Below are 20353 nucleotides of genomic sequence, written 5' to 3'. Positions count from 1 at the left end.
TTAAACATGTTTCCGATCCGAAATCGACGGAAACATTTTTTGTCACCCCTAATTTACTATCAGTATTTAATATTTACTGGTATCATACTTTACTATTTACTACCACTGTAAAGCCGAAGTCGATTAATTTTAAATTTTTAATCCCAATCCGGACAAGTTTATCCCAACTTCCTCTTCCCCCAAAACCCTAATCTCCCTCTTTCCCTGAGTCCCTCATACAGTACACTGGAGGTAAGATTCTCGCATGGTTTTCCGTAAAAACCGTTGCTTTCTCTATCTCTCGTGGTTTTTCCGATTGATTTCTGCATCCATTTCTCTTATTTAGACTCGGTGGACAGTCATCTATCTATAACTACCAAGCTGAGGGGAGGGATTGGCTGGAGGGAAAATCATGCGAAGTAGATTGTGGCAGAGAGTAGTGTCGTTGCGGGAGTCCTCCTCTACTCCAAGAATCAGCAACAGCAGATCCATTGTTGCTGTTCCGACATCATCTTCAAATTTTACCCGGCCGTTTCAAACACCACTAACATCATCTGCTTCTGGTGATTGTATAAACTTCTTCATTTCCATTTTCTTTGCTTTATATGTCGAGTTTGTTTCAGATTTCCCTCAAACCTATAACTGTTTTGATTTATACTGCCTTTGCCAACCTGTGAAATTATTTAACTAGCTTTTCTGTTTTTGAGATTGTGCCATATTTCTTGGAAGGAGATGTAATTTGTGAATGAATGGATTATGATGGTAGGTCAAAATCCGAGGCAGGTTGAAGATGCAACAGCCTTTGCTACCAGTTATGAGCGTGAGCATGGGCAACTAGAAAATGGTCGTCAGGTAATTTGACTCTTTTGTTTGCATGTAAAGTCCGCAGCATAGCGGCGGCACAGGTTAGATTCTTGTTTTGTGCTCATTCTTGATTGCCTGCATAGACATTGCTCTGTTTAGTTTTACAATGAGCTTTACTTTCTTGGTTCTCAAAATTGCATGGTCAGGAAAAGCCGGATAATTATAGATGGACTGTTGGAACATACCAGCAGAGCAGATGTGTGAATCAGCAAAGCCCTGGAAGTGAGCATCCCCAGTACATGAATGCTGTTCAACTGCCAAGGAACTTGGATGATGGTCAAAATCATGGTTACTCTAATGTTGGAAACTACCAGCAGTACTCTAGTGCCGGACAATACCAGCAGAACCCAATTGCAGGACAATATCATCAGAACCGAATTGCTGGACAGTATTGGCAGGACTCAAATACTGTGGTAAATAATCCGAACTCAGCTGATATTCAGAATAGGATGCATGCTTCTCCAATTTCAACTAATTCTGAGCCAGATAGGGTGCCTACTGAGGCTTCAAATGGTAGCTCATATTTTGATACCCTTGAAAAGCTGGACAGTTTTTGCAAAGAAGGGAAGGTGAAGGATGCGATGCAAGTTTTGGAGTTGTTGGAGAAGCAAAATGTTTCTGTAAATATGTCGCAATATTTGCAGTTGGTTCAAGCTTGTGGGGATGCTAAAGCGCTGGAAGAAGCAAAAGCTGTTCACAAACACATCATGACATCACAGCCTGGTCTTCAAGTCAGCACCAATAACAGAATCTTAGAGATGTACTTAAAATGTGGTTCAATTGAAAATGCTTTTAATGTGTTTCACACCATGCCAGGGCATAATTTGACTTCTTGGGACACTATGATAACTTCGCTTGCTAAGAGTGGTCTTGGGGAGGATGCCCTTGACCTGTTTAGCCAGTTTAAGAAGGCAGGATTTCGACCTGATGGTCAAATATTTATTGGGGTCTTCACTGCCTGTGGTGTCTTGGGTGATGTTAATGAGGGGATGTTGCATTTTGAATCAATGAGGAAAGACTATGATATTATTCCATCAATGGAACATTATGTGAGCATTGTGGACATGTTGGCAAGTCCGGGCTATCTGGAAGAAGCTTTGGAATTCATTGAAAAGATGCCAATGGAGCCTAATGCAGATATCTGGGAAACCCTAATGAATCTGTGTAGAGTTCATGGACACCTGGAGCTCGGGGATCGTTGTGCTGAACTTGTTGAACAGCTAGACCCCTTATCCTTGAATGAACAGAGCAAGTCAGGTCTTGTGCCAATAAAAGCTTCAGACCTTACAAAAGAAAAGGAGACACAGAAGTTGGATAGTCATGATCCTTTACGAATTAAGACAAATATCCACTCATATCAGGCCGGAGATACTTCTCGTCCTGAGAATGATGAGATCTACACCCTGCTTAAGAGTTTGAAGGTACAAATGAAAGAGGCTGGTTATTTCCCAGCGACAAAAAGTTGTTTGCATGACGTGGATGAGGAATCCAAGGAGGAAGCTCTTCATTCTCATAGTGAAAGACTTGCTGTTACACATGGTCTTATTAGTAGTCATGCCCGTGCCACTATTCGAGTAATAAAGAATCTTCGGGTTTGTAGCGATTGCCATGCTGCACTGAAGATCATTTCTAAGATTGTTGGCAGAGAGCTGGTCATGCGAGATACTAAGAGGTTCCACCATTTCAAAGACGGGTCATGCTCTTGTAGAGATTTTTGGTGAATGGGATGAAAATTGAGGTACATCTATCTGACTGACTTTTTTTCTTTTATATTTTTTTTACGTCTTTCAAAGAAAGGCATGTTAACTTAACTTAGGGAAATAAAATGAAAGAAAAACTGTGTGTGATTGTTGTAAGTCATCACGTTCTTTTTCAGTTGATTTACCCCCATAGTTCCTTTAATGACTGCCTTATACTTAAGATTGCACTGACCAACAAACCAAAACGCTGATCAGTTTCCATTTATTTGTTTGTGCTTGAACTCTTGCCACTCTGAGGACTAGATGTGTGCCCGGTCTCCATATAACTTGTTTTTGTTGTTTTGTCAGGCAATGAATGGACAGTTGGTGCTTAAATCTCATCTGTTTGTACCTATTGTGTAAACGAATGCTACTAATAGCAAATACCTATGGATCACTCTTAAACCATATGTGTTTGGTGACAGATTCTTTTGTTTGTTTTGGAGTTGCAATTACTATCATTCTTCTGATTATATTGTAACTTTTTTTTTTCCAGATTAACTCCTGAGGGTTAGGAGATTGGGGCATTCAAGGAGATCCTTCCTATTCCTACTTGTAGGATGTGTATAATTGAACTTTGGTCCACCATAGTTACCAATAACTTGACGTACCTTCAGAATCTCACTCAACTGCCCACCGAACCGAACGACTGACTGGAATATTGAGCTGCCCACCAAACCGAACAACTGATTGGGATATTGAGCGTACTACTACTGAACACTGTTGGCTTATTTATATTTTTGATTTTGAAATGAACAACTTTAATCTAAGCTGTGTTAGAATCATTTTGATATGCTTCCTAGCCTTGCAACAAGAGCAGAAAGCTATAATAAATACCTTGCTACAGTAAGTATTCTCTTTGTACTTTCATTTCATATCATTGAATTTATGAATTTTGTACAATGTATTTTTATATGTTCATACCCTGCAATCTTCAAGTTCAATTTCAATACACCAGTGGTTTTTCCCACTTTGAAATACCACTTCAACATGTGTACATAAATGAGAAGTGAGAACAAGAATTTGACAGAAGGAATGGCAACTCCATATCCTCAACCTGAGCAAGGTTTTTGAAACCTACAATTCTTCATCCACACCAATGCATAGTAAATGCAAATCCATACAAAGACTGCTAGCAAAACATCTTTGGTGGAGATAACATCAAGTTCTTCACTCCAAAGATTTCTAACTGAACTCTAATGTTGCTTTGCCCTCAAAGGGAAGATTAACCCTAAATTTAACCTTACAAGATGGAAACATGGAATGGCACTACACTGACTATTAAATACTTCATCTAGATTCTAGATCATATTCGCATGGAAAGATTTCTATGGATAAGGTTAATAAGAACTGCTCTTAGCAGGAAAAACGAGCAGTTCAGCACCCTCGAGTCACGAGAGGAGTACGCTGACTTCTGCTTTATATACAAATCCGATGACAGGGAAGTGCGTGCCTAAATTAATCTGTCCAAGAAACCTACTCTAGTTTTCAGATTCCTTCTGAACATTCCGCTCTCTGTTCCCTCCACCAACAGGTTTTCTGAAGTACTTTGCGATGAATTCTTCGGCCAAGTCAGGATACTTCCCCCTTACAAGATTGTCAAGAGATTTACGATAGGAAAAGTCCTGCTTGTGACCATCAATGGAGACAATGTAGAAGCACCTGCTCTCCTGGAAAGTGGTGTGCTTGCTAATCTGTCATGGTAAACTGAGAAGTAAATGGCTAGAAAATTGTATTGCAACCACACATTTACATGGCATGCATAAGGGTGAATTGTAAATGCCAAGATACATATGCCACCAAGAGTATTTTATACACATCAGCTGGTATAAGTTGTCATTGCTTTTTCAAATTATAATATTTGATTTCATAACAAAAGGGAAAATGTGTCGACTGATTGCAAGACGAAAGTGGTAAATGAATCTATAGATAGGAGTAGGAATAGGACTGGATGATATCGTCCCATAGGCAGTATCACTTCATGTGCAGGTTACCCTATACAAGTTTCATCATGTCAAATACTGCCATCAGAACAGATAAACATTCGTACTGTACAGATTATGTAAAAAATGCTATCAACTTTGTGAAGGTGGAAAGTTCTTCAAACCTTTGAAAACAGAAAATATTATTCTTTTTTCACAGATTAAGTTCAATAGGCACAGAAAAAGTATCATTGCTTACATGACCGTAAGAATGCAGCTTGGGGATTTTCAATTCTTATATAACATGAGAGAAAAAGTCTAATGTCAAATACAATTTTACAAGCCAAAAAGGAGTGGTCAAGCTTACCATGAGATAATCAATGCCAGTGCCCATCTTCACAGCTTTATCCGGGTGGTACTCAAACACCTTTTTAAGTATATAGGACTGATCATCAGCTGAAAGTGGATCTCCGTCATTGTACCTTTAAACGAGTATTTGTCATTCACAAATCTATGAAAGGAAAACTTGGGAATAAAGAAAATGGGGTAGTGCAGAGATCATTACCATAAGCGAAAAAAGAAAATTGCTATAAAAGTGGAAACAAAGTGAACATCGCCCACATGCAACCCTCAGTTATAATCGATTATCAACAAAAGAAATGGCTTTTTTTATAGAACAAAAGTATTATGTAAAAAAGATTTAAAGCTCTCATGTAGTATACTAACATGATAATATCTTCATCAATTTGGAAATATTTTTTGGTTCCCTAGCATTAGCCAACAAAGGGTGGAAGTATGTACAAGCGTCAAAGAGCTTTACCCAGATTGATGAATTATTCTTCTGATAGACTGCATAAGTGGCTCAATATCTGAGAGGATTTTTTCCTCATCAGAAGTAAACATATCAAGCCGTTGTCTCGTAGCAGTAAATAATCCACTAATGCCTGGATTGTCTTTCGTAATCCTAGGAGATTTCAGCGGTCGGCTCTTGTTTTTCCAGTTACTACCATCCGAAGTCCAAAGACATGTTGACTGATCCTGATTTACCATCTCGTCCCAGGCAGATGATTTTCTACTTTCACCATCATTCACAATTCTGGCCCAGTCTTCTTCAGTTTTTCCAGAAGCAGAATCATGACGTACTTCATTTCCCCAACTAGCTTCATCACTTTTGCGCACACTTCTAGTTTCCCGGGCACCAGATCTATGACCCCACTGTTCTGGGTTGTCAGTATCACCTAATTCTTGCTCAGGGGGGGCGTCCTTCTGTTTTTCGGCTCCCTTTTCCCCCCAACTAGCTTCATCACTTTTGCGCACACTTCTAGTTTCCCAGGCACCAGATCTATGACCCCACTGTTCTGGGTTGTCAGTATCACCTAATTCTTGCTCAGGGGGGGCGTCCTTTCGTTTTTCGGCTCCCTTTTCCCCCCAACTGTTCCAGTCACCTGCTTCTTCCGCTTTATGCATACTTGTGGATTCCCAGGCCCCAGATCTACCAACCCATGGTTCTGCTTTGTCGGCATTGCCCAATCCTTGTTCAGGGGGTTCTTCATTTTGTTTTTCAGCTTCCTTTTTTCCCCAACTGGTCCAGTCACTGGATTCATCAGTTTTAGGCATGCTGGTCGATTCCCAAGCCCTAGATCTATCACCCCATGGTTCTGCTTTGTCAGCATCACCCAATCCTTGTTCAGGGGGGTCCTCCATTAGTTTTTTGGCTCCCTTTTCTTGCCAACTGATCCAGTCACTTGGAGCAGAATCACGAGCTGCTTCATTCCCCCAACCAGCTTCATCAGTTTTGGCCAGAGTCTTAGATTCCCAAGCACCAGATTCACTATCCCGTGGTTGGGCTTTCTCATTATCACTTAATTCTTGTTCAGCCATGTCCTCAAAAGAGGGTTTATCGTAACCAGGATTATGCTCTGGAGAAAGGCTCCACTCAGCAGCTTCATCCCCCATCAGATCATCAATTTCTTCACCTAAACATGAATTAATCGACTCATCTCCATTTGTGGAACCTCGCAACATGTGAAGGAAGTCATAAACATCAATGATATCTTTTTGGTTCAATTCATCCTGCAAAAGACACTGATTTCAATATATCAAGAAAACATATATAGCAGCACAAAGATTATATGAGCTTCCCGATAACAAATTTAACAGAAATGATATCATAAACTCTCAAGACTACTGATTCTTCATTTCTATGTTACAAGAGCTAACATTTTACATCACCTTCCAAAACCTAGTTCTTACATTCATGATCTAAATTCTATGTTGTGAAGATTATTCTACCCATATCTAACAGCATATTAATGAACTATCCTCCTGTGCCACATATTTAGAACATACTACAAAAACTTGAGGTTCAATGTTTATCTCCTCTTCAACCTGCTTTGCCTTACTACATATCTACTTCTTCAGGTTTCCTCTTTTCCTCACGATTTAGTATACTTTCCTGAAGTATCTCTGTACGCTCATCTATCAGTGATCATGATCCTGTATTCACAACACTATACATAACACGAGTTTAGAAAAATAACTAAAATGATAGGGCACTCATATTCTGCCCTCATAAAATTATTAAACCCTAATTCTAAATAAAAATCTTAAAGAACAAAATCCTTCAATTTGGTGGACTGTGTCTATTAGCCAACTCTGTTCCCAACCAGTCTTACCTAATGTAAGGTTTTACTTATTTATTAGTTTAAAGTAATAAACTCGGCTGGGATTTTTGAGTAGATAGAACATTTTTCCTATCACCCATATATAGGTATTTCCTAATATTTTCTTGTTGCCTCAACACAAGATTATATAGCATACACGAAAGAATCCAAAACCCTTGATTTAGTTAGTGTATAATTTGAAGGAAATAGATAATGAAATAGATTAATTTCATAATTTTCCTAAATAGGGATTAAAATAGCATGTCATTCTGGTAAGAGTCTACTTTATCAAAAGAAAAAATGGTAGTAGTCCCCCTTCAAGTCACTACATATCCGCTGTTTCACCTTAATTATGGGACTATCCTATTAAGAGTCATATGCAACTCTTAACTTGCAACAAGTACCTCTCTTGTGTTCCAAACGATATCAAATCGCGATCCTGTACCAACTGCCACATGTTTACCCCAAGAACAAGATGCAACAATGCTTTTTAGGGAATCAACATGGCACTTCTCAGCAGCTCTCTCAAAGCACCTTTTTGGTGTCTGCAACCAAATACGAGGACAGATCAAATTGGAAGTGAAGGCAGTTCAACAACAGAGATACACTTTAAAAGGACCTCACAATAAATCATATAATGTCACATTACTTACAAACAGCGTAGCATCAGTAAATGGTGCTTGGAAATTCAAGGAGCGTGAAAGTGCCTTATAACCACCAGAATTGAAGCCAACCAAATTTCCTGCACAAGTCATGCTGTTTGCTAAGAGGATTAGATGCTCTTTGAGAACACCTTTGGCCACCATTGTCACGGATGTTGAAAGGCGCTGCAAAAATTAAGAACTTAGGGCCATTTCAGCATTTTTATTTTGAGAAGTAAAAAGTGTCTAGATTAATGGTAGAGTATAAGGGTCAAGATCCTCTCTATTGCTTTATGAGACTGAAAGTTCGATATGAAAAATTCACACAAATGCCTTAGTTACAAAGATCTTTTAACAGCTTTTATTCACTGAAAAGGATTACCTACTCTTAACTGCACCCTTCCAAACAGTTTTTTCTGAAAGCAAAAGATAGTGCAGCCCAAAGAAACAAGTACAACAGTATAACTGAAGACGCAAATGAAAAATGGTGGGCCCCCACAACAGATGTTACTAAGCATAAAACAGAACCAAATGGAGCATAAGTTCTTTCACAGAGATTCCACATTATAGAAAATTTCTCAAGTTAAAACAGCATTGATTATTTTATCTTATGAACACTACAGAAGATGCATGACAAGACAAAGAAACACAAAACACTAGCCAAATGGACGCCCAGTCTTCATATTGAGCTCTGAGGAAGCAGGTATGAAAAGGCAGTACTAGAGAAGAGATAGGGGAAACCAATACAGACAACCCTCACCATTAGCCAAAGAAATGAATTATAGATCATAAAAGTAAACTATGCACCATCAGAATAATTGAATTCAGGACTTCATACAAAGTGGAAGACCCCCTCACAAAACCAATTTCTGAATGTACAAGCACGTGTCTCATGTGCATACATAAGACAGCAAGAGAGGAAGAGAAAACATCTGGCTGTTCATGTGCGAAAGAAAAAAAAAATATGGTTAGTTTACCTGAACTGCTTGATCAAATGCACATGAAACTCCAAGCAATTCCTGTACTTGCTTTATCGCATATGGGACCGAGCGAGTGGTGTCAATTAAATGAAGAATAGGGAGACATGAATCCATGACTATCCTCCAAGCTTCACCACTTTGCTTGACAACTGATTTCTCGAGAACAATATCCATCGCTAATTCACCCTGTCGTGTCCTGGCAGGATTTCTTATCCAAGTTGTTGTTTCTGGACTGACCCAAACTATATTTGCCGAGCAAATCCGAGGGTCGCCTGTCCATAAAGAGAGAGTTTGTCACCAAGAAAACATCAATTCTAACAAATACAATAGGCACGTCTTATGCTTGACAAGAGAAACAATTGGGTAAGGACCTAATACCTAAGAGCTAAGTTAATGATAGAAAAACGACAGCCATGTTGAAAAGGCCATCAAAAAAATTAAAGCTAAAATGAATTAAAGCCACCTCAACAGTTCCGTAACTTTCGTTAATAGCATGCTTCCTCTTAGCTTGATGTATGGATTATATGACAAAGGTGGAGTATTCCTATTGATCAGTTATGGCATATAGGCCACAACCGATAAATAATTATTATTCACTGGGAAAATAGTCAAAGGAGATACGAGTTTGGCAACCATTATCAGTTTTATATATGCAGCAATATGAATGCATGCGGCAGAAATCATCCCAGGTTTAAAACCAAGTTGGACATCCAATTGCTTTGAGTTGAATTATCAGAAAGATGGACAATCAAACCTATCTCTCTATTCAATAAAAGCCGAAGAAGTGAATTGAATAGGGACACCGATAACGAGATATATTTATATATGTATGTATGTATGTATGTAAAAATGCAAAAATCAGGTCGATTATGCCAATTCCTAATCCTAAATGGAATGTAACGACGTAAGCATCCATATGTAAACATAGTAGCTGTTTAGATGCACTCAAATTACCCCTTCACACTATGTAGCACGGATACGGACACGGGACACGGATACGACATGATACGGATACGTGGATACGTGATTTTTCAAAAAAGTAGGATACGGATACGTTAGGGACACGTTGAATAAATAAATATATATATATATATATATATATATATATTATATAACAATACTGTTAAACATAATTAGGTTCAGTCCAAGTCAGACTTGTTCAACCCATTCCAAGAAAAGCCCAGCCCCACACTGTAGAAGAGGAGTCCCATGTGGGGAAAAAAATCAAAAACAATGAGTGAAAAGAGAGAGAAGATTCTAGAGCGTAGTTCTCCAAACCGAAGAGACTTCATTCTCCTTCTATCAAAACGGTATGTTCTGATCAAGTAAATAGAATCAAAGTTCTTCTCCCTTCACTTGTTCTTCTACCTCCAGCTACTTCTTTTCTCACTCTATTTCTGATCTCTGCTAAAAGTTCTTCAATTTTTTTTCGAAAATAGGCAAAACCTTACCTTTAATGGGTTGATCAATCTTTGTATATCAAATCATCCTTGTTTTGTGGTCATCGATCTCTGTAGAACAACAATCCTTTGTCGTCTCTATGGTTGTCGATCTCTGTGGTTGCTGATCTCTATGGTCGACGATCTCTGTGATCGTCGTCTTTGGTTTTGCTTAATGTCGATGTCGAAGAGAGTTAGAGTTTCAAAACGATAGAAAGGAAAAATCGAGGTCAAAACGAAGTCGAACGAAGCAAGAGACTCAAATCGAGGCCTTACCAGAGGAAGCTGATGTTGAAGTCGCAGCAAAAAGTCGATGACACAATTTTTTAAAAAAAATTTGCGAATAAAAATACGTCTTACAGACGTATGTTAAACGTATTTTGACGTATCCGTATCCGATAAGTATCGGATACATATACTGCAACCTCACAGCCGTATCCATGCTTTCTAGCCTTCACATGATGAGAATGTATTTAACCCTATTCTGATTAGCACCAGCATGAAACAAACCTATAATCATGATGAAATCAACTAGATCATCAGATTATAAGTTCATAATCCTCGTATATTCCCCTTTTGGGTAGAACGGGTCACTAGGCAAGAGTTCATTTAAAAAAGAGTCTAATGGAACAATACAGAAAAGAAAAGCCAGGGACTTGATCCCAAAAATGAGAGGAATTAACTGTGACAATCAAAATAATGAAAAATAATTTCCGGCTTTTCAGGAAAAGTTTGATTTAGAGAAAAGTGTAAAACTGTCATCTGAAACCAGTAATAGATTCAGCATATGCTCGCACCTTCCCATCAGGAAGGGCTAGCAATGCCAGTAAGACAAGAATTGATCATATAAAAAGCATTTCGAGGTCATATAATCGTCGTCGTCGTCATCCGAGCGTTTATGCCAAAAATTTGAGATCAGCTACATGAGTCTATGATAAAATCAACGGGAATCCACTAGTATTTGTTTCCACCGTTCATTTTTATCTAAGATCATACTTTCATTTTGACATTAGATAATATATGAACATTAACATGTAATAAAAAATTATGTCTTGCATCTATTCACCAAAGCTTTTGCAATGGTTTCTCTTTTCAGGCATGTTGGGGTGAGGTATTTGAATAGGGGACTTGCCACGAGGCAAGTCATAATCCCTAAAGGACTATAGTTTCTTTCAATATAGGAAATGTTTAAAAGAAGAGAATAAACAGAATAATATATGCTTAATAGGATAGAGTTGTGCTTGAGCAAAAATAATAACATTATGAGCAACAAACACCAACAGAATAAATTCAGGAAAGGAAAAGTTGTAGTCATGAAAAATACCTTTAATGACCGTTTCCAAAAGAACAGGGTAAATGATATCAGCAAGGAAGTACGATGTTTTCTCCAAAGGGATATCCCTTAAAGCTTGCAAGAAGAACATCAAACATGGTGTACTAGAGAACTCATCTCTGCAGCATTGCTGGCAAGAGCAGCATTCACTGCCATATAGGAAGCAAAAAATATAATACAGAAGAAACTTTTGCACTTCCAAACCAAAAGCAGAGAGAGAGAGATGGCATGTTAATATGGGGGAAAAAAAGAACTGATCAAAATATCTGGTTCACCTGCATAAATTCTTGATAAAAATTAGTCAACCACCTTTAAAATCGCCGTGTCTCAAACGACACTCTCCATTAGTCTTTTCACATCCATATTCTTAATCATTACTTTTGCCAGTGTCTTTTTGTTTCTCTCTTCTCTTTAACTGATTAATTTTTTGGCTTTTCTTATGTTTTTCACACCTAAGCTACTCATGTCCAAAACATCTGAAACAAATCCCTCTCTCTCATAATTGACACTGCAGGAACTGCTGCATTCATTTTTGCTCTGAACATTCCAGCATTTCGAGGCACTGCGCATACTGAAGCATAAAGCAAACCTATATAATTCACCCTCTAGCCAAAAAAAGTATACTTTGGTCACACACATTAGACAGTGTTCCATGGTATTCAACCCCCACTTTGGCATCCCATGCCCTTTATCTTAACAAACTCGTCACCTCTTCCCCTAGCTTTCTTAAATCTACAGTCCATCTATATGTCGCATAAGGTGCATATGTGCATCATAGAAAACAAACAAAAGAGCCCCAAACAAAACTTCATCAGCCAATTGAAAAAGACATGAATTGTTATATCTCCGAGTTACAAGTGAAAGTAAGACTACATTGACCTGGAATGAAAGTGAGAACAAATAAACAAGATTGCTATATCTGCCGAGTTACTAGTGAAAAGAAAGACTACATTGACCTGGAATGAAAGTGAGAACAAATAAACAAACATATAAGCGTTAAAGTAACATCAAGTACATATATAACAATGGACCCAGTTTATATCAGATCTCTCACCATCCTTTCACGAGAACCTAGTGTTACATTAATTGGCAGCTTGCCTCGCCTCTTTCATTTTTATTAACATTCAGATTCAAAAGTACTTCAATTTTATTTTATTTTTTTCCCAGAATTCAGTCATGGTAACAATCAATGGGATGTCTACGGATATACTCGTATTATCAAGCTTTTAAATACAGAATAAGTTTAGCTCAAATTAAGATCTACAGATTCAAGCTCCATGGATTCCAGGGTACTATACAGGGATTCAGGCTCCAATTTCGTATAAGAAAAATAACTTAAAAGGAAAAGGCTTACAATCTTTTGAGTGGTTGGTGCAGACAAGAAAACATATATGTTGAAAATTGAAATGAATTTTTTGAAATGATTTCATTATCAATAAAAAAATAACTTAGATCTTAAAAAAAGGACAAAACAACTTAGTCTTTTATGAACAAAAAGTTTATTTTAAGAGATTATCTTAAGACAGCAATCATCATTGACTTGTCCTGCAATTTGCCAACCACCATCACTGATCGCCAACGACCACTGCTGATCAGAGGTGAAGACAATTAAAGATTAAAAACACAACCAAAAAGATTGTTAATTTGGCAACCAACATTCAACATTGAAAGGATGCCAGGACTGAAAAGGGACGAAGGACTCTGCTGTGAAGTTTTGGCAGCAGAGTCAGGCGTGAAACCGAAACATACATGTTTTAAAATTACAAAAACTCAATAATTGACTACCTCTCATTTTCAAAGATAGGCATGTCACTTCCCCATATGCCACATATGTCATATTAGAAGGAGTGAGAAAAATTATTGATCAGAAAGACTACAAAGCCTCATTCTTCTTCATATGGCACATCTATGTCAAGAAAGCCAATGGAAAGTGGAAACAGATTTATAATAATCAAGAACATCTTATAGACCAAACCAACCTGACAGTGAGAATTGTCTTTTTAAATAGCTGACCAACTTTCTTCTTCCGGTGGTATAAATTTGCAGTATCTTGGCACTTCTGAAGAACCTCAGACACATTAACGTTCATCTCTTTTAACAGCTTCTGTTCAATAAAGCTTTATTTCCTTAGACCAATACTGTATTATAAAAGCAACCAAATGCCTTCAAATGCAGTCTATGTTCCCACAATAACGATCAATCATTAAAAAGAAAAATATCTGACCTTGTTGAGATGAATATGACCAACAAGGAAAGTATCAACATCAAAACTTTCAGATCTCTGCTGGCTCCTTTGGTTCAAAAGTTGAAAATAAAATTATCAAGTGGATGAGTGCATGTACACAGCAAATGATAAGTACGGGAAAAAGAGAAAGAGAAACCCAAGTATTAGAAATCCAAAACTTACTCAATCAAGAAGTCAACAGCAATATCTTTGAGACTGACTTTTTTCAGATGATTTTTCACCAAGTAGACTGCTCTTTCTCTGCAATACTTCTTCCCACAACCACAATCATTTAAATACAAAATTATGCGCCGCTCAATAACATCATTCTTAAATCCGACTTTACAAAGCAGTATTTCCTGTGAAAAGCAAAGATTTCAGACCCAAAAAAAAATCCAGAAAAGAAGTTTATGTGGAACAAACTAAATGGCTAAGAGTAATGTCGTGTTACAATATAATTTTCACAAGTATCACCTTCATCAATTCCCATGAAGAATTGCTACTTGGACTAGAATCAAGAACAGCCTTGTAAGCAGGATTTGACATTGAAGTCGCAGCCAGCACACCAACAGGTTCGCCAGCAGGGAATAAACTCTCTGACTTGGTTCCCAGCTTCACCCCATATTCAAATTGGATAATGGAATTGCTGCACACATTTCTGACAGTGCCATCATAACAGATGACAACATCCCGAAGGATAGCCATCAGGTTTTTAAACAAGGTTCCTGGCTCGGATAATCCTTTAGAAGAGCGGACCATAACTTCCCTTGTTGAAATTGAGTGCACCATCGCCTCAAATGGATTTAGTCCATGGAAGAAACAGCTCTTGATAAACCCATTCTTTGTAGACTGGTCTCTGTCAAAAGGAATCTTTCTTTCAAAATGAGAGGCCATGTCCTCTGCCAATGTCTTAGAATAAAGTTTTCCCTTATCCGCAAGTTGCAGACCAAGTAAGCCAATTTGCTGCACCACCTTGTTGACCGCAGAAATGCTCTTGAGGTCAATTAAATCACCCCACACAGATAATTCCAGTCGCTCTACAGCCTCCCTCGGCATTGAAAATTCTTCCAAGCCGATACTAAAGCCTTCAGCATACAAACTCTCCATTAACAAAGGCTGTAACGAGTCAAAAAAGCTCAGGACAGCCTTTGGACCCTTCTCAAAGAAAATGGAGGTCACAAATTCATTAAACAAAGGTTGCACAGCCTCCTGACTGAGATCAACATCGTAACGGTCAAAGTATGAAGGCATAGCTGATTGCAGAATCTGCATAGCAGTCCAAAGAGGCCCAAAACTGTTACCTTTGAACAAAGCAGGCTGTGGCAAGACATTTGGAACAAACATCGCCAGTTGCTGGGCAGCAGCTTTGTCAAAAACGTACTTCTTAAACATCAACTTAAGCGATAAAATTGCATCTGTGGCAAGTTGCAAGTTAAACTTGCCATTGTGGGAGCTGAGCAACTGCTTGTCCACCGCAAAAAGCTCCAGAACTTCAGCTTTTGCAGCAAGAGACTGGGGATAGAAAAGGTGCACACAGTCTCCATCAAAATCTGCACTCAAAGGCCCACAAATAAGAGGGTTAATCTTTACAGTGTGGTCATCATGCACATAAACTTTGAGTGCTAGAAGGGAGTGCTTATGAGTCGTGGGCGGCCTATTTATAAATACATAGTCACCATCCATAATTCGCCGATGCACAACTTGACCTGGCCTAAGAAATGTGTGCCCCTTAGAACCTTCCCGCAGTGAATAGGTGGACGACCCATCTCTGTAAGTAAGGCACAAATTGTTATCCACCATCTCTTGCAAGTAATTAAGGTTGTGCAGATTCACTCTTTCCTCAAATGTAATCCTCTGTGCAATTTCAGATGGTATACCAATTTCATTGACACCTTTATATGCATCACCTGAAATCACACTACGAGAGGAAAATCCAGAAGCCTTTTTAATGAACAATGTCCTCATTTTGTCCAACCACGCCTTGGTTGAAGAATTGTCAGATTCTTTCTTGATCCCAAATCTCGTATCTGCATCTCGTGATGCTTTCACTGTGCCCCGCACTTGAAGATACTGATTTACAGCTGATTGTAAATCATGAAATTCAACTTCATGTGACTCAAAGTTTGGCGTACCAGACCGTGAACTCTTGATGATTTCAACTTGCTTCAAGACTTTCTTGAGCATTGATATAGATGGATCCTAAAAAGCACCACGAAGTTAGGACCCAAAATAAAGTCAACTGATAAATACATTGTTGTATTGATACGAAAGCTGATTAGCAGATAATCGGCTTACCGAGGCTGTAACTGTAGCACCGTCAGACACTTCCGGCAAAGATAAGCAATTTGGAGGGACAGGCAAGTATTGCATGATATATCCCTCTTGAGGGAAAAATTCCTTTCCCACTAGTTTTTTCCGACTTTCGTTTGGAATTCTTTTAAGAATTTCCATCACCTATCAGAAGTTGTCCCACAGAAAAAATAAATTGAGGAATAAACATTTTCATTAGAACTGAAGAAACAAAAGCGGGGTAATGCCTATCTAAATTAATTGCAAAATATGATTGCTTTCATAAAGTCTGAAAGCTCTGAAACTGAACAAAGGCATTACTACAACTACTTCAAGTTCTTATCAAACAAAAACACTACTTCAAGTTTATGATCCATCAGAAGGCAATGGCTAACCCCCTAGCTGATGCATTCAATCAATGAAACATCACTGTGTTTGAAAACAATGAAATACCACTGAACTAATTAGACTAACAAATAAACACCACAACTATACGTCTTACACATACAAACACAAGAGCATAAGTTTATGCATCTCACACAATTGTAGCACAAAGCAGAAAATGAGGATCAGAATGGTGAATAGGTTGAATACGTCAGTAAAGACTAATTCATAAACGCGGGGAAAAAACAATAAGCCAAATAGAGACCTATTACAAAAATATGACGACCATCTAAATTGCAAAGAACAATAACGGTGAAAAAGAATCAAAGGCAGTTGAACCTTACAGTAGTTCACAATCCTAAAATCCATAATAGCAAAGATCAAGCGGAAACACGATTACATTGGAAACTAACCTCACAAGGAAGCAATGCTCGAGTGACGTTGCCACCATAGCGGAAACCATACTTCTCCAGGAAATTCCAGAATCCATCCTTTAGTCTTGACTTAGAGGGTAACTTCAATTCCAAAAAAGAAGAACCATCTGTCGTGTTTACTTCACAAATGGAAATTTGTGGAGCATCCTAAAACAACAGCAAAAGGAAGAATAATCGACCTTGAATTTTGAGATGCAACAACAACAATAATAATTTCCCAATCCGACAATATAACGTATATGCACCAACTTGAAGTAAGAGTAGTCCTGCAGATTTATAATCTATAAAAAAAACTTCATGATGTGCAATTTTGAGAGAAAAAATAAAAGATTAAAAATGGAAGAAATAAGTGACAAAAGGAAGAAGAGACAGCTACGTGGTGTACAATAGAAATTTAGCAATGTAAAGGCAAGGGAATAAGTTGAGACTTTTACCCACCTCACAGCATGAAGATAGCAGTCTTCCACTAATGCTATCGCTCTTTATCTGAAAACACCGAAACCGTATAGATCAAGCATCAAAAGACAAGGATACCACATAATCTGATTTTTAAATACAAATGACAAAGCATTGCAGTTTCTCTAGTGCTTACACCAGCTGGGTGCCTGAATTAACTTCTTTTCCACTCAAAAAATCCTTGCACCTTCAATAAAACCTTCTCTCTTTTTTCTTAGGCACTTATAGGCTCAATTCCAGCTCCCCAAATCTTATGGCTATTCAAACTATCATAGGATGATCAATGGCCAACATCGTGTACATAAAAAGGTAAACAACTGCCATGCGCAAGGCTCCCGTAGTGGGCAAGGTCAGGGACATGCAAGATGTACACAAACCTTACCCCACATAATAGCTTGGTTCCAGGAATTGAACCTGTGACATCTAGGTAAAACCCCTGCAACTCTACCACTATGTCGCATGTTCGCCTCTAACATTGTCTACATCAATCCAAAAAACATTGATGGTTACCTATGTTTACCATTTCCTTTTACCTATCTTCGCTATTTTTATACTATTCAATTACAATGTTATATACTCATATGTCACAACTTAAACTGGTGAGCAATAAAACACTTGCCTTACTTCCACCTTAACAAAACCATGTTTTACTTACCCCTCACCTGAAGTTGAAGAAAAAGAAGAAGAAAAAACTTTCATCTTCATTAAAAGAAAATATATAGAGGTAAGAAAACTCATATTTCAACAGGAAAATTTAAAACTATACGACATTTTCAGAATCTAGAGGAAATAACCAATTAGTGAATACCTTGTTGTTTCTGATCTTTAAGCAATTCAAGCACAACAAGCTTAACATCTTCTTTAGTTCACTGACATGACTAGGATGATATATGGGTATGGGTAATTCAATATACCCAAAATGACCTGAAAGATGTAAATCAAAGAAATTACAAACTCCCATAGGTTATCATATATGCAATTATATGATCATCTAACTCTTGTATACTAATGATGTGAATTATAAGTCCAATAAAAAGTTTGTGTACCTTCACATTTTCCTGGTTCAGAAGTGCCACAAGACTCACATTTACCAAATTCAAGGGGCAACCCGAGGAAGGGGTTCGATAACTGACTAGAGTGGCTGATAGGGCAGTCACTGATTGATGCTGTACACTATTGAACGGCGTGCAATGAGTAAAGAAATTACAAGTTAATGATATTAAAACAATCAGAAAATGAAACAGCTACTTGGAGAGTTGTAATTTTAGAGGACTTGCTGAAACTCCTAATTTAAGTTTCATAGGTTATATTATCATAGTAGTAATAGACTAGTAACTGTGAAACTAGTTCAATTTGTAAATCAATAAATACACAATCCATTACAGCAGGTATCAATGAAACATGGAAAAGTTTGAGTAGACTCTAGAGAGTGCTCATTTAGCATTGGAAAAACAAAATCCCAGTTTATTTGCCAAATATGATGAGCAATGATACGAGATAAACTGTGCCATCACATGTTTATACAATATGGACCCCTTATGGAAGTGAGAGCAAGAGTGCAGCGCTACTCCAATGAGATGACAATTTTGAGTAGGCTCAAGGTCCTCTATGCTTTTCATATGAAGCCTATTTATGAGTTATGACAAATGAAGTACTGTAAATGTCCTAGATAAAATTTGACTGACAAATTCAGTGGACCAAAATTTTGATTGCAAGGTGAATCTATCCTACAAAAGGGTGAAAAGAAAAAAGTAGTCCTGTTTCACTGAATCAGACAGCAAAAATTGCTAGCAAACCCTAAATACTCACTGTCTAACATTTCCCCATATACCATTTGATTCAGGTTCAGAAATAGTCTTTATAATCTTATTTTCGCAGGTTTCGAAGGGCTCAAGCAACGATTGTTTTACCACGAAACAACCTAAACTACAAAAAACCACAAAACCCTTGTCAATATTACTTGGGCAGTTAAACATTTAAACTAAAATTTGTCAAAACTAGCACAGCACAACCACAAATGCACATCTCAACAAAATTCTTGATTTTTCCAACACATACACATCATGGAAGAAGCTAGAACTCCACTTACTATTTCCTGCCGTGTTGCCAAACCAAATTTGATTCCTGTTATCGCCCCTTCCAAAATAGATGATGAAGTACTATCTTCCATCTCCAAAACAAGAATGGTCACACCCTGCAACAAAGGCACAAGAAACCTCGTTAGGTTCCAAATGAAGAGCATAAAAGGGGGGCACAAAAAGGCTGTGAAAGTAACAAACAAAAGAAAAACTTCCCATGTCCACAAATAAAATAGTAACTCCCCATTTTCAACAGAAAATCACAAACAAAAGAAACTACTGGTAGGTAGATAATTGAGAAAAGACCATAACATTCACAAACTGTTCAATAGTGAACCCAGATAAACACACTCGGCCATTATTAAACCAGACCATTAAAACAATTTACCACACTTCTCCCTCACTTTCTCAGAACCCAAACACCAAGAAAACAAAAATGCAGATTCAGAGCAGGGAAAATCACCAGCAATTCTTGCTACCTCCGTGCTTTGACTCGCAGATTGTGACCAAAAACCCTAAAATTAAACCCTCCTAATACAGAGACAACAAAGCAAATGAGCTTCAAAAAAGAGTGTCAGAACGGTTCATGAACACGATTTCTGAAGAAAAGAGAATCCACAGTACCAAAATGACAGCGTCTTCTGAGCTTTCTCTCTCTACAAACGGTTCGGAGAGAGATTCAAGAACCAGAAGAGAGAGAGAGAGTGGTCGCTGCTGTTGCATGCAGAAAATGTTTTCGGGTTTTTACCAATTTTGAGTTTTTTTGGGCTTTGCCTCGTAAAATTAAAAAATAAATTAAATGAAAATTCTTTTTTTAATTAAAATATTTTTTGGTTTTAACGTAAATATGTGTATTGCTCATTGGCATTACCGTTATGTGAGGATGAAATTACCAAAATGGGCTGCTAGGAATGTGCTATTAACTCTA

The 20353-nt window shown here is 37.8% G+C and overlaps 2 protein-coding genes across 4 annotated transcripts; one reads left to right on the top strand and one right to left on the bottom strand.

Moving 5' to 3' along the window:
• Positions 1 to 135: 135 nt before the first annotated feature.
• Positions 136 to 3446, top strand: LOC119981172 (pentatricopeptide repeat-containing protein At4g32450, mitochondrial-like). Of its 2 annotated transcripts, none has more exons than XM_038824220.1 (5): positions 136 to 231; positions 326 to 542; positions 746 to 831; positions 990 to 2581; positions 3079 to 3446. In XM_038824220.1, the coding sequence occupies exons 2-4, from the start codon at positions 392 to 394 to the stop codon at positions 2562 to 2564; spliced, it is 1812 nt and encodes a 603-aa protein (XP_038680148.1). In that variant the 5' UTR covers positions 136 to 231; positions 326 to 391; the 3' UTR covers positions 2565 to 2581; positions 3079 to 3446. The 2 variants fall into 2 exon arrangements, with proteins under 2 accessions (XP_038680148.1, XP_038680147.1); XM_038824219.1 differs by having other exon boundaries at positions 326 to 548.
• A 143-nt stretch (positions 3447 to 3589) lies between these two features.
• LOC119981171 (DNA-directed RNA polymerase V subunit 1-like) lies at positions 3590 to 20149 on the bottom strand. Of its 2 annotated transcripts, none has more exons than XM_038824217.1 (18): positions 20050 to 20149; positions 19437 to 19541; positions 18394 to 18520; positions 18156 to 18271; positions 17330 to 17377; positions 16871 to 17038; positions 16080 to 16238; positions 14259 to 15983; positions 13968 to 14143; positions 13785 to 13851; positions 13540 to 13664; positions 11552 to 11709; positions 8786 to 9060; positions 7821 to 7994; positions 7572 to 7712; positions 5325 to 6589; positions 4872 to 4986; positions 3590 to 4276 (listed from the first exon to the last, which is right to left on the bottom strand). In XM_038824217.1, the coding sequence occupies exons 1-18, from the start codon at positions 20146 to 20148 to the stop codon at positions 4064 to 4066; spliced, it is 5256 nt and encodes a 1751-aa protein (XP_038680145.1). In that variant the 5' UTR covers position 20149; the 3' UTR covers positions 3590 to 4063. The 2 variants fall into 2 exon arrangements, with proteins under 2 accessions (XP_038680145.1, XP_038680146.1); XM_038824218.1 differs by having other exon boundaries at positions 5325 to 6577.
• Between the last annotated feature and the right edge of the window lie 204 nt (positions 20150 to 20353).

This window comes from Tripterygium wilfordii, chromosome 16 (genome assembly GCF_013401445.1).
Source record: "Tripterygium wilfordii isolate XIE 37 chromosome 16, ASM1340144v1, whole genome shotgun sequence".
Lineage (NCBI taxonomy): Eukaryota > Viridiplantae > Streptophyta > Magnoliopsida > Celastrales > Celastraceae > Tripterygium > Tripterygium wilfordii.
This window is presented reverse-complemented; position numbering and strand designations above follow the sequence as displayed.